Source organism: Apaloderma vittatum, unplaced genomic scaffold (genome assembly GCF_000703405.1).
Source record: "Apaloderma vittatum isolate BGI_N311 unplaced genomic scaffold, ASM70340v1 scaffold22383, whole genome shotgun sequence".
Taxonomy (NCBI): Eukaryota; Metazoa; Chordata; class Aves; order Trogoniformes; family Trogonidae; genus Apaloderma; species Apaloderma vittatum.
This window is the reverse complement of record NW_009708927.1, coordinates 908-17,904: the sequence shown is the minus strand read 5'-3', so window position 1 is coordinate 17,904 and position 16,997 is coordinate 908. Positions and strand designations below refer to the sequence as shown.

The following is a 16,997-nucleotide window of genomic DNA, read 5'->3' as shown; positions in this document are numbered from 1 at the left end:
GAGAGCTCCTCGCTGTTCAGTAGCCGCTGCCTGGCTTGGGCTGCGGTAAGTCTGTGCCCTGGGCATTGTCACTGTGGTACGGGCCTGCTGAGCGAAATTGGTCCGGCAGCCCCTGCATCTGCAGGTACTTGGAGAATATCTAATTGGTGCATGTTTGGTTTTTACCTTCTAACAGCGAACACCCGCCTGTTTTTTCCAGAGCAGCATAACTGATCTGTCCAGAATGTACCTGGAAGCCAAGGAGGCGATTGTCTGTGCTGCGTCGTCTGTATAAACGAAACTGAGATATTTGTAATCTTAAAGGGTTCAACAGCAATCAGTCGGGCTTACTATTTGGCGGATGAGAGCTGTACTTAGCTTCTATTGAAATCACATGCTCTTGACAGTTTTTCTTAAAGGTAGAGAAAATAGTAAGACTTCTGATGAAAAACAGCTGCAATTATTCTCTTTAAACGGGGAACAGTTGGTGCGTGGAAGAAATGGGACAATTGATTTTTTTGGTATTTAAAAGATTTAAAATTTTTATTGCACTAACAATGGGAAATCAGCAGCCTTGTAAAAAAGTTATTTCCAGGAATCATCTGCAACTACCCTATAAATTGTCTTTAAGTGGTATTTAAATAGCTTTTAATACAAGCATTATGTAAAGGCCTGCTTCAAAATGAGTTTGTCTCCAAATAACTCAGCTTCCTGGGAAAAGAATAAAGGAAGGAGGGGTAGAGAGGGTACACAAAGGGAAGATACAGTTTTCGTTGGGTTCTGATATGCAGGCAAATATGAAGACAGTAGTAGTAACAGAATCCAGTCTTCATACCCTGCAGGCTGCATGGTCTGTTATTTAATCTTTCTTGGGTTTATAAGGAGATGAGTATATGCGTAAGGATGCCGTGTGGGAGGACACCACCAGGTCTAGGTTCTCCAGAAATCTTGAAACAGTGCACTATATGCAGACGCATTCTCTGCCCAACACCAGACCTCCCTATGCCCGTGTTACTGGTGCGCTAGCTCAGGGGGGCTCAGAACCCGCCTGCCCTGGTGTTCTGACCAGTTGCTGGGGGTTATGTCCTCCTCACCAGCTGGCAGACTCTTCCTCCACAGGCCATCATGGAGCAGTACCAGGAGGCTGACCTAGGACATCCCTGCCCCGGGGGGTTTGTCTCCATAGAGAAAGCTCTTCTTCTGCACTCGATGGAACATACACAGTCTTCACCAGCAGTTGGAGATGAAAATAAGAGTGAGTTTAAGAGTACAGTCCCTTTGCTCATGTCAGCAGTGGGGTGCAGAACAACCTGCTAGAAATTTAGGAATTCATCATCTTCATCAATAATGATCTGAAAAATCTATTTTGTATAGGAATTCAGTCCATAATAGCTGACAACTCCTCTATTCGGTTATTCTGTGCTCCGTTCTCTATCTTCCCTGAATATATCACCATTAGTCATGAATACTTAAATAACAGCAATACTGCTTTTTCTTCTGGTAAAATATGGACTTTTAAAGAAATAAGCTTCTAAGTAAAAACTACTTTCAGTATATTTATGGAGGACACTGACCTTTAGTGTCACTGTTAGGGCTTTTTGGCAGCAGTTGAGCAGGCAATGCTGTCACATTAAAGGAACGTAGCTTTAATATTTATCTGTCGGGGTCACAGGACCTGCACTGATTCCTCTGTCAAAGCCCCAGCAAAGGACTTTCACTGATCTGTCTATCAGAGTCCCAACAAAGGACTTGCACTGATCAGATTCACAAAAATTGAAATTAAGGATGAGGGACTTAATTGTTTTGATGATTAAGAATGGGTACAGCACCTGCTCAAGTGTCTCCATAAACCTTTTTTTGAAGAATGATGTAATGTTTTTAACAAGAAAAATTTTCCTCTCATTTTTCAAAGGGCAGTTGCCAGCACTGGAAAACATCTCCCAGCACACACTGATTGCAGCACCGAAGGCAAATATTAGGATGGGTGAACAAGGATTAGGTCTCATAATCATACAGAATGGACTGTATCTCCAGATAGTAAGCCTCGTTGAGAAGAGCTCTGCAGCTAACAATGGAAAGCTAAAACCGGGTAAAAAGAACCAACAGTGATATTGAAATTTATAGCATTGAAAATATTCTTGTTCTGCATTTATGCTTTGAGACTGTCTCTGATCTGTTTACACTTACACACATAAAAAGAAACTCAAAATTGCAACGAAAAGAAACTAGCACAAACTGTATAAAGCTCAGCGCCATCATTTGGTTTTAATGAAATACCTGTGATCTTAAAATAGCTGATATGGGTGACTGTTTCATAATCGGATCAAGATTTAAGTCTGTATATTTTTTTCCAGCAAAACCAGATTTCTTATTCATCAACAGGTTTGTCCAAAAATAGTTTTACTATTACTTTTATATAGCAACTAAACTTGAATAGTATTCTTCATTCAGTGCCTTATTGTTCAAGTTATTTCACTCTACAAGTAACACAAAGCTTCCCGAAAGCTTGAAACCGATTTGGCTTATTTTTTACTTTTTATTTCTCCTTATTGTATTGAATAGTTACGAAGTGGCAATGGACTAATGTCTGTGCTCTAACAATCCATGCAGGTGTTCATTTTTAAGTCCTTTAAACCTGAAATGTGGCCTATCAGTACCAACAGGCTCTTACTAGTTATTAAGGTGTCTTGTGGAACACCAGACACCTATATTAAGCTGGTAATTGAAAGCTTCATAAATTTGACTGCTTCACATGGGTCCCTAGACCAATTACATTAGACTCAAGAACTACAGTTTGGGGACGATAGTGTGCTATGTTATTACCAATATTAAATTGTCTTTAATGTAGAAATCTGTGAAGCTAAGACTTGATTATAATGAAGTAATTTAGAAATTTACTGGCTTTACAGTGAAAATGCGTATCTTGAAATTAGAACAATTTTCCCAGCATTACCTCTACAGTTTGGGCAGTCCTTCTTTCACCTTTCAGAGTGAATTAGAATTCCAAGCACTAGGAAGAAAGATCTACTTCTTTGATGAAATAAAAACTACTGAGTGAAGTTCCTAACCTGTTTTTAGAAAAGGCTTTGTACTCTTGATCCGAGTCTAAAAATCAGTAGAAAAATCCTGAGCATAAAATAGAAATGAATTTGGATTTGAACTAAGTATTTTTTATTATTATTACTATCTTAGGAGCTGATAGCCTTCACCTCTTCTCTAAAAAAACCCACCTATGGTATGCAAAAACACATACATGGTACTGATTTGGTCATTGGTTTGTTTGGGGGTTTTGTACATCTAGAAGCTAAAAACAATTTGAAAAAGGCAGGTTCCAAGAGAGTCTTCAATAATGGCTACAAGAGCAAGGAATCAAACTATTTATGGCATATGATGTGTTTGATTTACTGCAGCATCTCTTGAACAGTTTAAAGGGATTGGGGACTAGTGACAAACATTGCCCCTTTGTAGCTGATCTTAGTTTTTGGAGCCAAAAGGAACAGTTTGAGCATGCTTCATGGAGCACCTGGCTTTAACTCAGCATGTTCCACACACACAAAAAACCCAAACAGATGAATTTATTCAGTTCAGAGTGAGCCTACACAAACTGCAAAGCTGTAAAATTTCACAGAAAACATAGTGCTTTGTAGAAGCTCCATCTCTTGATGGTATCACAGGTACCAATGTACAGCATGGGGCTTGAGAAAAATATGATGCACAAATGCACTGCATAAGAGTTTTTCTTGCAGTGAATTAGGTTTTACCTTTATGGGTGTTATCTGTACTGAATATCTAAGTATTGTCAAACTAGAGCCAAAAGGAACAATTTTATTACTGCTTCTGTCTTGAAAGATCTGGTGCCATTCTACTGACTTTAATGGGAAGGAAGTAGAAATTAACAGAGGTAGTGGGAGGCACTAATGTCTTAAAATCCTACAGCTGGACTTACTAAGCTCCTACGTACGTGTGCATGCCCTGTTGCCCATGCCAGCAAGACGAAGCTCAGTATGTGCGTTTCCTCAAAATACCTTCACAGTGTGAGATGTTATCTCCACAGAAATACTCAGTGGCCACTGAAGGATATCAATCACAAAACTGAGAGATGGAACTGAAAAACTGGGGGTTCAGACTCCAGATGCTGAATCAGACAAGCAAAATTATCTACATCTGCAGTTCAGAACCAGAACAGTGTTACCAGGACAGTATAGGCAGAAAAAAACCAGAATTCTAAATACTAAAAGCTGAGAATGTCCTGCAGATATTTTAAAGCATAAGTACATTCATTTATGTCTGTGCATTTTGAAACACATCATTTGGGTGATTTATCTTTCTGTTTGAGCCTGAGAACTTACATAAAAGTGTTGGTAAAATGTTTTCTGTTGTTTCTTTGATATCTGCTATTCTGGGACTTGTTCAAGAATTTGTCTGCACCCCAGTAAAAGCAGTATCTTGTGATAAGCTGGAGTGAAGAGAGAGTGTGGTGACGATGGAGTAGAAGGAATCGTTAGTGGAAAAGTGAATGAAAAAATGATAGTTCAGGTAAACAGTTTTAAAGCCTGTAAATTTTTGCTACAGGCATTTTTTTAACCCAAATGTCTTAAGAAGAAAATAGAGCAGATGGAGAGAGGCGCCTTGCTCTGCCTAATATGGCAGCAGAGAGCAGTACTGCTTGTTTAAATCCCCTATGTTGTTCTGTTGCAGTTCAGTACTTAATGTTTACTGATACTGCTCCTCTGGCTGCTGACAGAGCTGTGGTCCCCTGCAGACTGATTCTGCTTGCCTTTTGCAGTCTCCCAAATTACAGGTTTACACAGTAATTGCAACTCACCTCAACCTCTAAAGCCCAGCTCGTTCTAGCCCGTGCTATACATCGGTGCTGGGGCTTCTCTACTCCGTTGCTCTTGGATGCAGTTCTGTCTTTTGCAAAACTGCAGCTCTGAGCTTTCCGTAGGCAGCAGGTAATAAGAACATGATGTGCGGCCTTACCCCTTAAAACAAAGCAGCACACACAAAAAGCACCATCGCTACCTTCTGCTGGAGCTCCTGTTAGATTCAGCACCAGCCCGTAGAGGCACCTCCTATTTGTCCCCTGGCCTCACTTGAACTTGTCATGCAGTTCGCCCACATGTTGGTTGTTTTCGGAGAATAGCAACAGGCACAAGCCACCAGCCAAACCCTGGCAACCTCCAGGGGCCCTGACAAACACAAGGTGACAGGGCTGTTGCACAGATTCTCCTGCATCCAGCTGGGTAAACATAGCCCGTGGGGAGGAAGGGATACGCTTGGCTCCATACCAACGCCTGAACAGCAAGGTGACACCCAAGGGTAGGCAGCGGACGTGTACAGACAGGGTATTCCAGCTGTGAAAGGGTAGAGGGGAGCAGTGGAAAGATGTCAGCAGACCTGTTAGGGAGTGCAGCTACGTAACTTTAGCTCACTTTGCTGGAGTCTGATCCCAGGTAGTGGTCCTGATCAGATCATTCACCATTGTACCTTAATCTTGGCTAAAACCCCACAGAAATGGAGGCAGGCACTGAATAGGCAATCAAAAGTTTAGCACGTTCACTTAAAAAAATCCCAAAATAAGTGAACCGTAGCCTTCCTTAGTCTTGTGAAAAGGTTAGTTCTTAACTGAGCTACAAAACCACTTCCATTAAAACAGAAAGCAAAAAAACATGTATTTTGCATCCAGTCCGTTTGAAGAGCTGCTAAACACAGGCTTGTACATAAAAACGTGAAAGCATAGTAGTTAAGACTACATATCTTGTAATATGAATATTAAAAACATGGAATAAGTCTCGTAAACTGATTGTTGTCAATTTTCTTCCTTGGCAGGTGATATTCTACTAAAAATCGGGCATGCTAATGTTGTAGGATGGACTCTGCGAGAGCTTAGGCAACTCCTGCACAATATTCCAATAGGAACTACTCTACAACTCAGAGTTTACAGAGATTTTATTGAAGTACCTCAACACTGGCAAAGTGCAGTTGAATTAATTCCTGAAGTAAAGCTTCCTTTGATGACAGAAAAGTAAGAAATAAGTATTTGTGCATAACTGGAGTTTCACACTTTATTACTCTAGCAAGAAATTGTGTAATAGCTTTTGCATTTTAGGATAAAATGTTAGTCTAAAGATTTTATTTAACTTACTTTTCTGAAATAGGAAGCAGTGGTTTGAAAAGTAACAAATACCAAAAGAAAAGTTTGTTTTTCTAGTTACTGGGAAGACAAGGTCAGGACAAATGTTAATTTTAGACGTGCCTCTTCCCGCCTCCACAGTGAGCATAAAAACTCTGGCTGGCAATTCCGTCAAGTCCAAGAGACCGCGACGATTTGCAGTAGCCAAGGATCGAGACAATTACAAGTAGCTGACGAGACCAAGCTGGAGGTCTCCCTACAGCCGTGTACATGTGAAAAACTTACCTCTTCATGACTGGCAGTAGTTAATGATGATGACTTTTAAAATTCAAGTTCTGGCAAAATAAACTCTTCTTGTGAGAGCCACTGCTTGCAGAAGTAAAAAATAAATCCTAAAGGTGGCTTATATATAGTAAATGTAATTAATCTAGATGGGATACAAGGCAATTACAAGTTTTCCTGAGGCACAAAGTTTTAATAGAAAAGAAACCTTTGAGGTAGGGGAAAGAACAGAAATATTAAAAGGAGATAATTAGGCTAGAACAGCAGAAAGGAAGCTCACGCAGCAAGGGGCTTTCCAAGAGATTAAACCTCTAAGCTTATGTTTAAATAAATCATTTATTATTCTGAAGGAGCAGAAGGATAGCTTGCTTTTCTGTTGACCAAATTACTACTTGGCCATTATTTTAGAGTCTGAAGGAAATAGTGTGCAAAGGACTATGGACAGTAGTATTAGTTTAATATTAGAGGAGCTTCAAAACTAATGATCTTATCTCTCGCAAGTGTTTGAAAAAACTTACAACTCCGTGATTAGTTAACTAACTGGCTACAAGAATTATTGCGTGTTAAAGTAATCGCATGCTGTGTATTTTCAGCACAAGTGAAGATGCTGAGGATGAAGATGACACCACGTCCAGTGGCAATGATGATGTAGACTTGGAAACTTCAGTATAAATTTTCTCAGTTGTACTGTTCTGAGTTCTCTCATGATTTACCATCAATATCCAACATTTGGCAGACACCTGATGCACACAAGACACTCAGGGTAAGCACAGACACCATTTGTGGTGGTGTACTCCATGCTGATGCATTATGCAATCCCAAATTTGACGCTAGTGGTGTTAGGCCTCATTCATACTGGGCTATGGAAAACAACGTGCCAGATACATCGTATCTGGAATAATTTGCCTTTGCTTTAGAATAGCTCAAAACTTGACCTGTTCAAAGCCCAGATTTCTGAAATTGTTACCTGTTCTCTTTTAATATATGCTTAGACTTCCAAAAAGTCAAAATGGCCTAAGATATTTGAAATTACGTGTTAGCTATAAAAACACCTGTTCTAGCAATGCCCTCCCTCCCCTCGGAGATGTCTATCAATGCTACTTGTTGGGAAGACACTCAGAAACAGTACAACTCCTCTAGTCCCAGACAACAAGCAGTTGCAAGCTCTAAGGTCTAATGTATTGAAGGTAAGTTTCTTCATTTACATGATGTAAGGGTGGTGGAGACAGTTTATCAAGAATTTTTCCTGAACACACACGAATACATGGACAACTAGTGGCAACTACAGTACGTCTGCATCACAGTGATCATTTCTGATGTATCTGTTTTTCACATTGACTAAGACACCTTTTCTCAACGCAGTTATACCTACAGTGTACAGAGCTAGACTCATCAGGATGTTAGATACCATTTTCAATAGAAAAAAAATAAAATGTATGAACTGAGCATTTTATTTGATGAATGCAAACCCACAATTACTCCAGATTAACTTTTTGGAAGAACTGAATTCATAAATAACACGTTAGTAGTACTTTATTTAGAACACAGGTGATTTAGAGCTCAGGTCCATCTTGAATTGACATCCCAGTTTTCTTTTTACAATTCATCAAGAAAAGGAGTATTTCCCAAATTCCCACTAGCTGCCATTGATTTCTTCCCACTGACAAACTTCTTTGCAGCCTGAAAATAAATCAGAAGGATAGATATAAGGAAATATTTGGTACAATAGAGTTTATCCTGCTGCTCATAACCTCAGCTTCATTATTAATACAAACAGCAAATCCCAACTGAGGCATAAATGCTTTGAAAATAGTTATTCCTAGAATTCCTAGATACAGTGGATCTTTCCTTACTACTAAAGCTATTGCAAGTTGCTATGGCAGCAGAAATTAGTGATGATTGTGAAAAGATTTCTATCTTGGAATTTCTCTTTCGGATGGATTTCTGTATGAAGTTTTTGTTCAAGTGTAAGCAGCAAGATAATTCGAATTAGCAATGCAGTTAGGTCAATTTATCACTGGAAGTCTAATTGTTTTATTAAGCACATCAAATATTCTAGACTCAGGAATACTAAAAGCCTCAGCACAGAAGTGCCTGCACTGGAACTAATATCAAGTTTTCCATGAATATGAGATGGCTGGTTTTGTAAATTTAAGTGAAGTAGATGAGAATTTCACATACTCCCAGCTACACTAGTTTTTATATATTGGATGGAAGGGTCTTCTGTTAATAAAGTAAGCAAAGACATTGAAAGATAGCCAGCTGGGATTTGTAAATGAGTTGTTTTTTTTTTTCTTAAAGACAGTGTATGTGTGTGTTTATAAACACACACAAATGAGCACCAGTTTTGAAAAACCCCACACAACAAGCCTTATGCAGCGATTAAGAATGCCAACACATACTTACGTTCACAACATCAGCAGTGGCTACAGAGTCGATTTTTTGAGCAACAACAGAAGGTGATGTGTGTGTGCCAGAAACCAGGGATTCGGAGCCAATTTCATTCAGTAACCCTTCTGCAGTCTCCACTGACATCAAATAGGTGGCTTTCAGCTGATTTCTGCCATCAGACAAAGCATTAAGGATGAGTGAGCGTCTAAGTCCTGTTATTGCCTTCCTGACTGCCCTCGTAAGTGCTGTGAATTTTTAGTTCTTTTTCATTTTTTATGATTTTTCTGCATTGTGAAAGATTTTTCCTTTTCAAGTACAGAAGGATTCTCTAGTTAGGAAAGAGGCACCACAAAGTGTCCAACCATGAAAATGGCAGGGTACTACAACAGCTACTGCCTTGGAACAACCAGCCACCCCACACAGTCAGAAGATCTCAGAATGTTCTTCTCTTTGAACTAACTGGTGCAGGTATCCCGGGAATTAGACAAACTAATTTATCAGGTTTAAAAATTAGGTTTAAAACTTATTCCAGTTTCTCATCAACAACAGACGTCTGCAGAGCAATTTTGCTGTAAGCAATGAAGCAGCAATAAATGTAAATTGTTAGCAACTTGTGCAATGGTTCCATGTTCTGTTTAAAGATGAGTTTATATTGTTTTTTTTCAGTTACACGCAGTCTCACTGCTACATATGGAAATCTTATTTTTATAAGCTAGTCCTTCTTTTTCAAAAAGACAAAATGACAGAAAATAGTTTATTCCAATAGGATATGATAAGTAGCTTGGCATTTTTGACTAATTGCAAGACTCTACAACTATCACTGCCCTCGAATATGGTTGTGTAGTTTTTTTGGTGGGGTTTTTTGTTTGGTTTTGGGTGGGTTTTTTTGGTCACTAAAGGAAAAAAAAACAATGTAGAAAATATGTGAAGCCATTCCAGCAAGTGAACTCCAAAGCAAAAAAAAAAAAAAAGCTACAGCGCTGTGTGTAACTCCCTATCATTACCAAAAAACCACAAACCACCACAAACCAAACCCAACACGCAAAACTAATAATGACAAATATAAGGGTCCAGAATTTACCATTTAGCTACTAGTGACCAAGGCACAACCAATTACATCTAGGTTATGTTTTGTGTAATGAAGCTTTATGTGGAGTCTTGTAAGTATTTTATATATGCAACAGACAGTATTTTAATTGTGCTACTTGAGTGAATCTGTACTATATTGTGATATTGCACAACTTCACTTTTAGAGGTTCTGTGCAGCGTAACAGTACTTGGAGATCAAGCACCGACTAATGTGCACAACCCTCTAAATTAGACGTATTAGTTGGCATTACTGCATCTCCAATAGTAATTTTCCCCCAACTCAAATATTCCTGGGGCATTTAGTTTGAGCATTCAGATGTAACATGACTAATTCAGTCCTTTACACTGGCAGACCCTCATTATTTCTGTTCTTTGAAGATGCAGAAAACTGCTCAATATAATTGTTTTGGGAATTGCTGCAGTGCAACTGTAAAGGGAATTACCTAAATAATATAATTTAGGATTCTAATTTAAATACATCTTAATACTAGAGAGTATGATTAAAATGACAGCATCTGCTGATACTTGCTAATTTCTTACAACGAAACAGTTTTCACAAAACATTAACACTTATCTAACAAGTTTTTAGTAGGAAAAACCACTAGCAGAGAATCAGTGTAGCTTTGCAAAAAAAGAGTATTGGGAGGGCTGCAGTTTTATCACAGGCAAGTGAGAGTTCCCCACAGAAATAATCACAGGCCAATGATAAGCTTTGCTGCGCAGAATAGTCTGTTTGGTAAGTAGCTACACATTAAGAAACTTTATAATGCCCACGGCAGTTCTTTATACACTTACTTTGCCTTTGTGACATCATCATCTGTGACGCTGCCCTGAGCGACTGCCTTTATCTGGTTCAGAGCCGCTTTAATGACCTGAGGAAAAGTAAATCATTTAAGACGTCTTCCAGCATTAAATTTCAACATGTTATTTCTATTATCTGATACCTCAGAAACTTCAGGGGAGAGCTCAACAGCTTTACAACAGAAATAAAACCACTGTAATATAAGCACAAGTGAAACACAAAAGCCAGTGTGGATTTTAATTGCACCACCACATTAATTTGTCTTGTCTCGCCAATTTTCATGAGTAGTCAGTTCTGTCAGCTTCAAGAGGCAGCACATTCCTCCTGATTTACTTAGGCTTACACATGTATATCAGCAATTCAAGGTATTTTACTAGCCCTAGTTCACATTAGACATTTGTACTTCCCAGAAAGCAAGTCTCATTCCCAGCTTACAGAGCTAATTTGTAACTGAACATGCAACATTCTCATATAAGAAACCAGGTGAAGGGACTTTTTTTAGATTAATCAAGTCACTATCTCAAATCAAAACATTAGTTTGAGGGTTACACTGTTAATACTTAAAATTCAAATCAGCAACTCACCTCCCCAGTATTTGCAGTCTGGGATATGGTATAAATCCCAAAGAGCCCAGAATCAGAGTAATTAACATTAAATGCAGAAGCCTGCAAAAGAAACATTATTATCAGCTCTTTCAAGTATCACAACAACTTAGCATCCAGCACAGGAAAATAATTACTATTAGGATCTAAAATGCTGTTAATGCAGGAAGGTAAATTCCATCTGTGCTAAGGGAGTATCAGATTGGAAGGCCTTCTCTGAAATACTGTAACTCGTGCAAGAACGAACTAATTAAGATTCTAGCTGGAGGCAGTAACCTCTCACAGGATAATATGCATTTTACTGAAAATATTGAAGTCCAGAAACCCTTTGAACTTACGTCAAATGGCTGGCTAGTTGCTTTAGCAATACCCTGGGACAATTTGCTGGTGACATTGCTGCCCCTCTTGATCAGGGGTCCAGCACCTAAAACATGCTGAAGAACGCTGAATGCATTTGCTTCTGCACTCCCAACAGCAGCTCCTTCGGTTACAATAGCAGCGTGGACAAGACTATCAGCATTCTGTTCTCTAATTTCTCCTAAAACCAGAAAAGAATAAAAGGTTAACACAGTAGTTTCTAACTGAACACTGTATGTTCAGAGGCACGGGAAGGCAACATTTCTAGCCAGGAGTTAGTTTCGTGAGAGACTTACCCCCTCGATACACAGCCTTTGCACTGGAAATACCAGCTCCGCTTCGGATATTTAGAAATTGCTCTGCAACTTGCTTTAAGTCAGAGTGCTTTACACCTGTGATACAATAGTTACTATGAGTACATAATGGCATTGAAAAGCTAGAGCAGTTATGTAAAGTGTTTTAAGTGTACCACAACATTTTTTTTATACAGAGAACTTGAATTTCTCCAGTAGTTTTCCCTTATGAATTGCAGTGCCAATTAAAGAACATGCGTACCTACTCCGACAAGAGCCATTCTGGAACTGGTGAAATTGTTCTGTACAAAGTGGTGAAGCTGTAACAGTAAATTCACATTTTAGAGTACTGTGTATGAAGAACAACGACGGCAAGTGTGTTTCTGATTGTTCAGCCTTATATTCTTAATGCAGTAAACTCCAGTGCTTCCAAAAGGAACTGTCCAAAGAACAGCATTTTACACATTCTCCAATGACAACTATAAAACCCTTTTATACAATAACACTTGCATTTCATTGACAGCTTTTGTGTCAGAGAGCTGCTGACATTAACCACCTCTCTAAACAAGAACATGAGTTTATGTGCAAGCTGCAGGGAAATAAATTATTTTAACACCAGCCTAACATGATAGTAAACACTGACTGTTTATTTACTAAGTTAATTTTTTCTCTCATCTGTCCTTGCTAAAGAAACTGAAACAGATTTATAATGCAACACAAATAACCCTACCTGCTCAGAAGTAATTTTTCCAATTGCGTAATCTGGACAATATAAGGAGTTTGCCAGAGCATTCTTGTAAGCTGCAGCATGCAAGTTTTCCAGCACTCCTATGAGGAACAAAATTGCAGTGATGATGATTAACACAAGAGCCATTTTTAATGAAGATTATGAACAAAACTAAATGTTTCTCCAGTGAAACAGAGCTGTGGTCCACTTAAGGACCACAAGATCTGCAAAAGCAGAATCTGATCTGAGGGCTTCTATTCTTTTGTAATTTACTAAAAAAAAATATAATAATCTAATAACTTGCATATGCTCAACACTTTCTGGTCTCAACAGCAAGCTCCAAATGCAATCAGTGTTTGGGGGAGGGGGAGCAGGAGAAAACAAGAGCAAACCCCAACATCCTTTAGTTTCAGAAGCATCATCTTCTTCACTGTAAACATCCCTTGTTCTTGAGCAGGAAGAAGCTGTTTATAATGCTGTTTGCAGCTTTGTGTGATGTCTCATCTAACTCCCTATTCAGATGAAAGATGCTAGTGATTTCAATTCCCTTCTCCTTAGTTTTTTCTTGCATCAAATAGCATTCTACTCATTCCTGTTTGATAGTCTCAAAATATTAAGAGAAAGAAGACACTCCTGTCTTCATAGTTCTGATTCTGAATATAACCGTAACTGAAAACATTAAATTACTATGAAACCAACCTGCAGCTGATAAAAGTAAGAAAACTCAAAAGACTGTTCTTGATTCTGACTCAAAAAAAATGTAGCATTTCAATATAACACAGAGATTTTCCGAAGCCCAACACTACTGTCACCTTTAATGGGTTATGAAGGTGAGCATGCTTTACAGAGTAGTAAAAATTACGTCTGTTGAGCAGAACTCTGTGTAATCTTGGATGACTACACTTAAGTAACACAAGGTATACTGGAATAGACTTGGTTTGGCTGAGGCTGTTTGCTTTTTTTTTTTAAATCCACGAACCTAAATTTATAAACTTAAAACTGGAATACATTTTCAGCGTTATCAAAAATACATACTGTTCTGAGAGCAAAATAACCATACAAATTCAACAAGTCTTTTGTAGAATACTGTTTCCACATCAGTGAGTAATACCTAAATATTGTTTTCAGAGTGTAAGCTGCTCCAAATATATTAACGACAACAGTCGTGACTTGCATATACTTTGTTTGTGCTTCAAACAACTAATAAGATACAATGGAAGCTGTCAGGGAGAATGGTGTAAGCTGTCTTCAGCGTGTTACTTGTTAAATGTTGTTATGTCCAGGCTGGAAAAACTTGTAGATATATTTAAAAAAAGTTCCATCATAACAGGCAGATTATACCTATCAATAGGGAAAAGCTGAAAAATGAAATGGTCATGTGACAGAGCAAAAAGGAAACTATTTTTACCGAACTTTTTCATTTTGAAGAAACTCCCATGAAACCAGAGCAGTAGATCAGAAAACACACTTACGAACTTGAGGATTCTGAAATGCGATTGCTTTGTCTACTTTTAATTGCGGCTGAAGATCAGTTACTTCCCACGGTCTGAACTCTGGTGCTGTGGTGACATTAAGAAGGTACTCCATTACTGTATCACTAGATTAAAAAAATGGTTACAGAGGCATTAAACACAATAGAAGTAGCACATATTTCCTCTGATCTGTAAGCAAAACATTAACTAAATTATCACTCAAGCTGGAGTGGTTAATTAGCACTGCTCTACAAAGAACAAGGATTCAGCTTCAGTTCTGTAGCATCTGTATGCTCAGTAACATGATACAGAAGCTGAATATTAATACAGTAATTTATTGATTTATTACAAATACATGAAAATAGGTATTATCCCTATCCCGGAAAATGTTAGGTCTGTACTACAGAGCAGCTTGTAGATAATGCAATAATTCAGTTTACAGCATATATACCTACACGTAGTCACGCAGGCATTCCACAGAGTAAATCATTTTCTCTCTTGTTGCGTACACACTAAATGAGAAAAAATACAAAATCCATTTCAGCAAGAACATAGAATTGGACTTTCAAATATATTCCCCATTGACTGAATTCATCGGTAAGATAGACCAGAATATTTAGTTAACCTTAAATCTGCTCAAGATGATTGTTAAAAGAGTGATAATACACACACAGCAGAAACAGACTTAACTAAAACTCGTATCTTAAGTATTCAAGTAATAACAAGTGTCTTGTGACCATCCGAATTTAAGATACCACGATAATCCAAGGTAAAACAAGAAATAAGGCTGAATAGCAAAAGTTGAAGAAAAATATGTACGTGTACTAAAGAAGGCCATTGAGATGCTCTTTGGGCAGAAAACATAGCTGGTCTTTTCCACTTGCTTCAACACAGTTATGATTAACAGGTACAAAAAGAGGTAGAGTTGCAAGTTATACAAAACACTGCTTTTAACCGAATTCTATGTAACGCATCTTACTGGATGATTTCAAGATACACTACGAGAAAACAGGCACAGCGAGATCCCTCTTTTATTTCTCTTAGGCTTGTTTTCTAGGCTTTAAAATCTCAAATCACAAAAGCCCACCACTGTCTGAATTATTTCCAAAATTGCAGTGTAAAGAGTGGTATCTATTCACAAAAGATAAGAGGGGAAAAAAATAATCCACTGATTTCAAGAAATTTAATTTCAAAACCTGAAAAGAAAGAAAGAATATTAAGCTTTCTGAAAAAATTATACTTCTTCCAGGTACACAACATTTATGTTAACTGAAAGGTGTTTTTAAAATACAAATCAAGGGTGCACTCTTGAAACTTAACTGAATGAGAAGTACAAAAGACACTCCTTGTCAATGTTCACATTCAAGTACCTTTACCATACTGAGCTTATGTGCCTACGGACTGTTATGTTCATTGTTTTAAGTTTCCTTTAGTCATTCAGCTTGTTTGTATCTTACCAAGACGTATCACTTTTGTAAGTGGTTACAAACCTGAGGCTACCCCCAACAGCTTCAATGCCACGCGTAATCCGGAAAGAAGACGCTCCTTTAGTAGTCTATTTTAAAAGAAAAATTTTTTAAAAATAGCATCTTAAAATTCTAGCTATTTAAAAGATATTTGCCTGAGGTTGTTCAGTGCTCAGGCAAAGTACCTGTTTATTCATTTATACAGAAGCTATTTAATAAAATTGAGCCTGCTTACTGCAGACCTACTCCAAATAATTTCTATCATCCTCTCCAATTTTCCACCATAATTGCTCATGTATTTGCTGCCCAGCCCCATTCTAAAATGATCCAAGTTTGCTTGAACATTTAATAGGTGGCTTTGAGTTAGATAAGCTTGCCCCAACAGCAACTTATATAACTGAAGCTAGACACTGAACAGGCAGAGAAGACAAGGAGCTTACAACATCTAGATGGGAGTAGTAAAAAATACTATTCAGAAATATTACAGACTCGATTTTGTATGTGTGTGTGTGTGTGTGTGTGTATCAGCCACACAAATTAACTTTTAAGGCAGTTCAAATAAAAATTATGTGCACAGCTTGATGCACACATAAACTACACATACATATGTGCACATATATAATGTAAGACACCACTGGAGAGCATAATTCTAAATAAATATCCCTGCCTGTCATCTAGGACCTAACGATACCTCTCCTGCACCTGAACCAGGTAATGCAGAATTCACATACACTGTATTCCACTTTATAAGTTCTCTTACATTCAATTTTACCGTATTGTTTCTTTCTGTGATCATAAACCTTCCACCATGTCATCTACTGCCAACATAATAACAAAGGGAATAAACACTTACCAAATTAGATGCAAGACGAAGCAAGTGAGCAGTTCCCAAGTTACCAGGGGTTTCATATCTGCTGCCTGCTTTAATAAACACGGCAATTCTTGAAGCTGGAGAAAAGTTTTCCAGAGATGCAATAACTAAGCCATTTGGTAATTTTGTGATCTGTATTAAAAAGAAAAAAAAATGGTTTAGCCACTCATCGTAAGTACTGTCTAAGAAGGAGAAGGAAAGAGAAGAAAAATACCAGTATTCATACCAACCTCGAGATCCTCAGACTCTGGGGATAATTTCACTCGTTCTGCTGTTGCTGAGGCTGTAACTTTAGGAGCTACTTTAAGCGAGTAAAATCTTTTCTAGAGGAGAAAGTATAAAAGAATGGATTTCCTGAATCAGTTCATCGCACATTCCATTAAAATTAGCTGCTTCTTCAGTATGTAAAGTAGAAATAGAATGAACGTGTTCAAGGCCCAGAGTGAAAATGTTTCCCTTGTAACTCCTCTGTCTGATTTTTGTATCACTGTTGGAACCTGTGTAACAACTACACAAGAGCTGTGGAAGTT

The 16,997-nt window shown here is 38.1% G+C and overlaps 1 protein-coding gene across 1 annotated transcript; it reads right to left on the bottom strand.

The window, feature by feature from the left end:
• Positions 1–7,830: 7,830 nt before the first annotated feature.
• On the bottom strand, positions 7,831–16,790 carry LOC104267870 (cytochrome b-c1 complex subunit 2, mitochondrial; the record flags this gene model as incomplete). The annotated part of the gene is made up of 13 exons (XM_009866745.1): positions 7,831–8,077; positions 8,804–8,957; positions 10,673–10,749; positions 11,264–11,344; positions 11,620–11,819; positions 11,935–12,030; positions 12,194–12,251; positions 12,662–12,759; positions 14,131–14,255; positions 14,586–14,642; positions 15,621–15,685; positions 16,450–16,599; positions 16,698–16,790. Coding segments are annotated over 13 exons (1,338 nt in total), but the record flags the coding sequence as incomplete, so codon positions are not given.
• Positions 16,791–16,997: the final 207 nt, after the last annotated feature.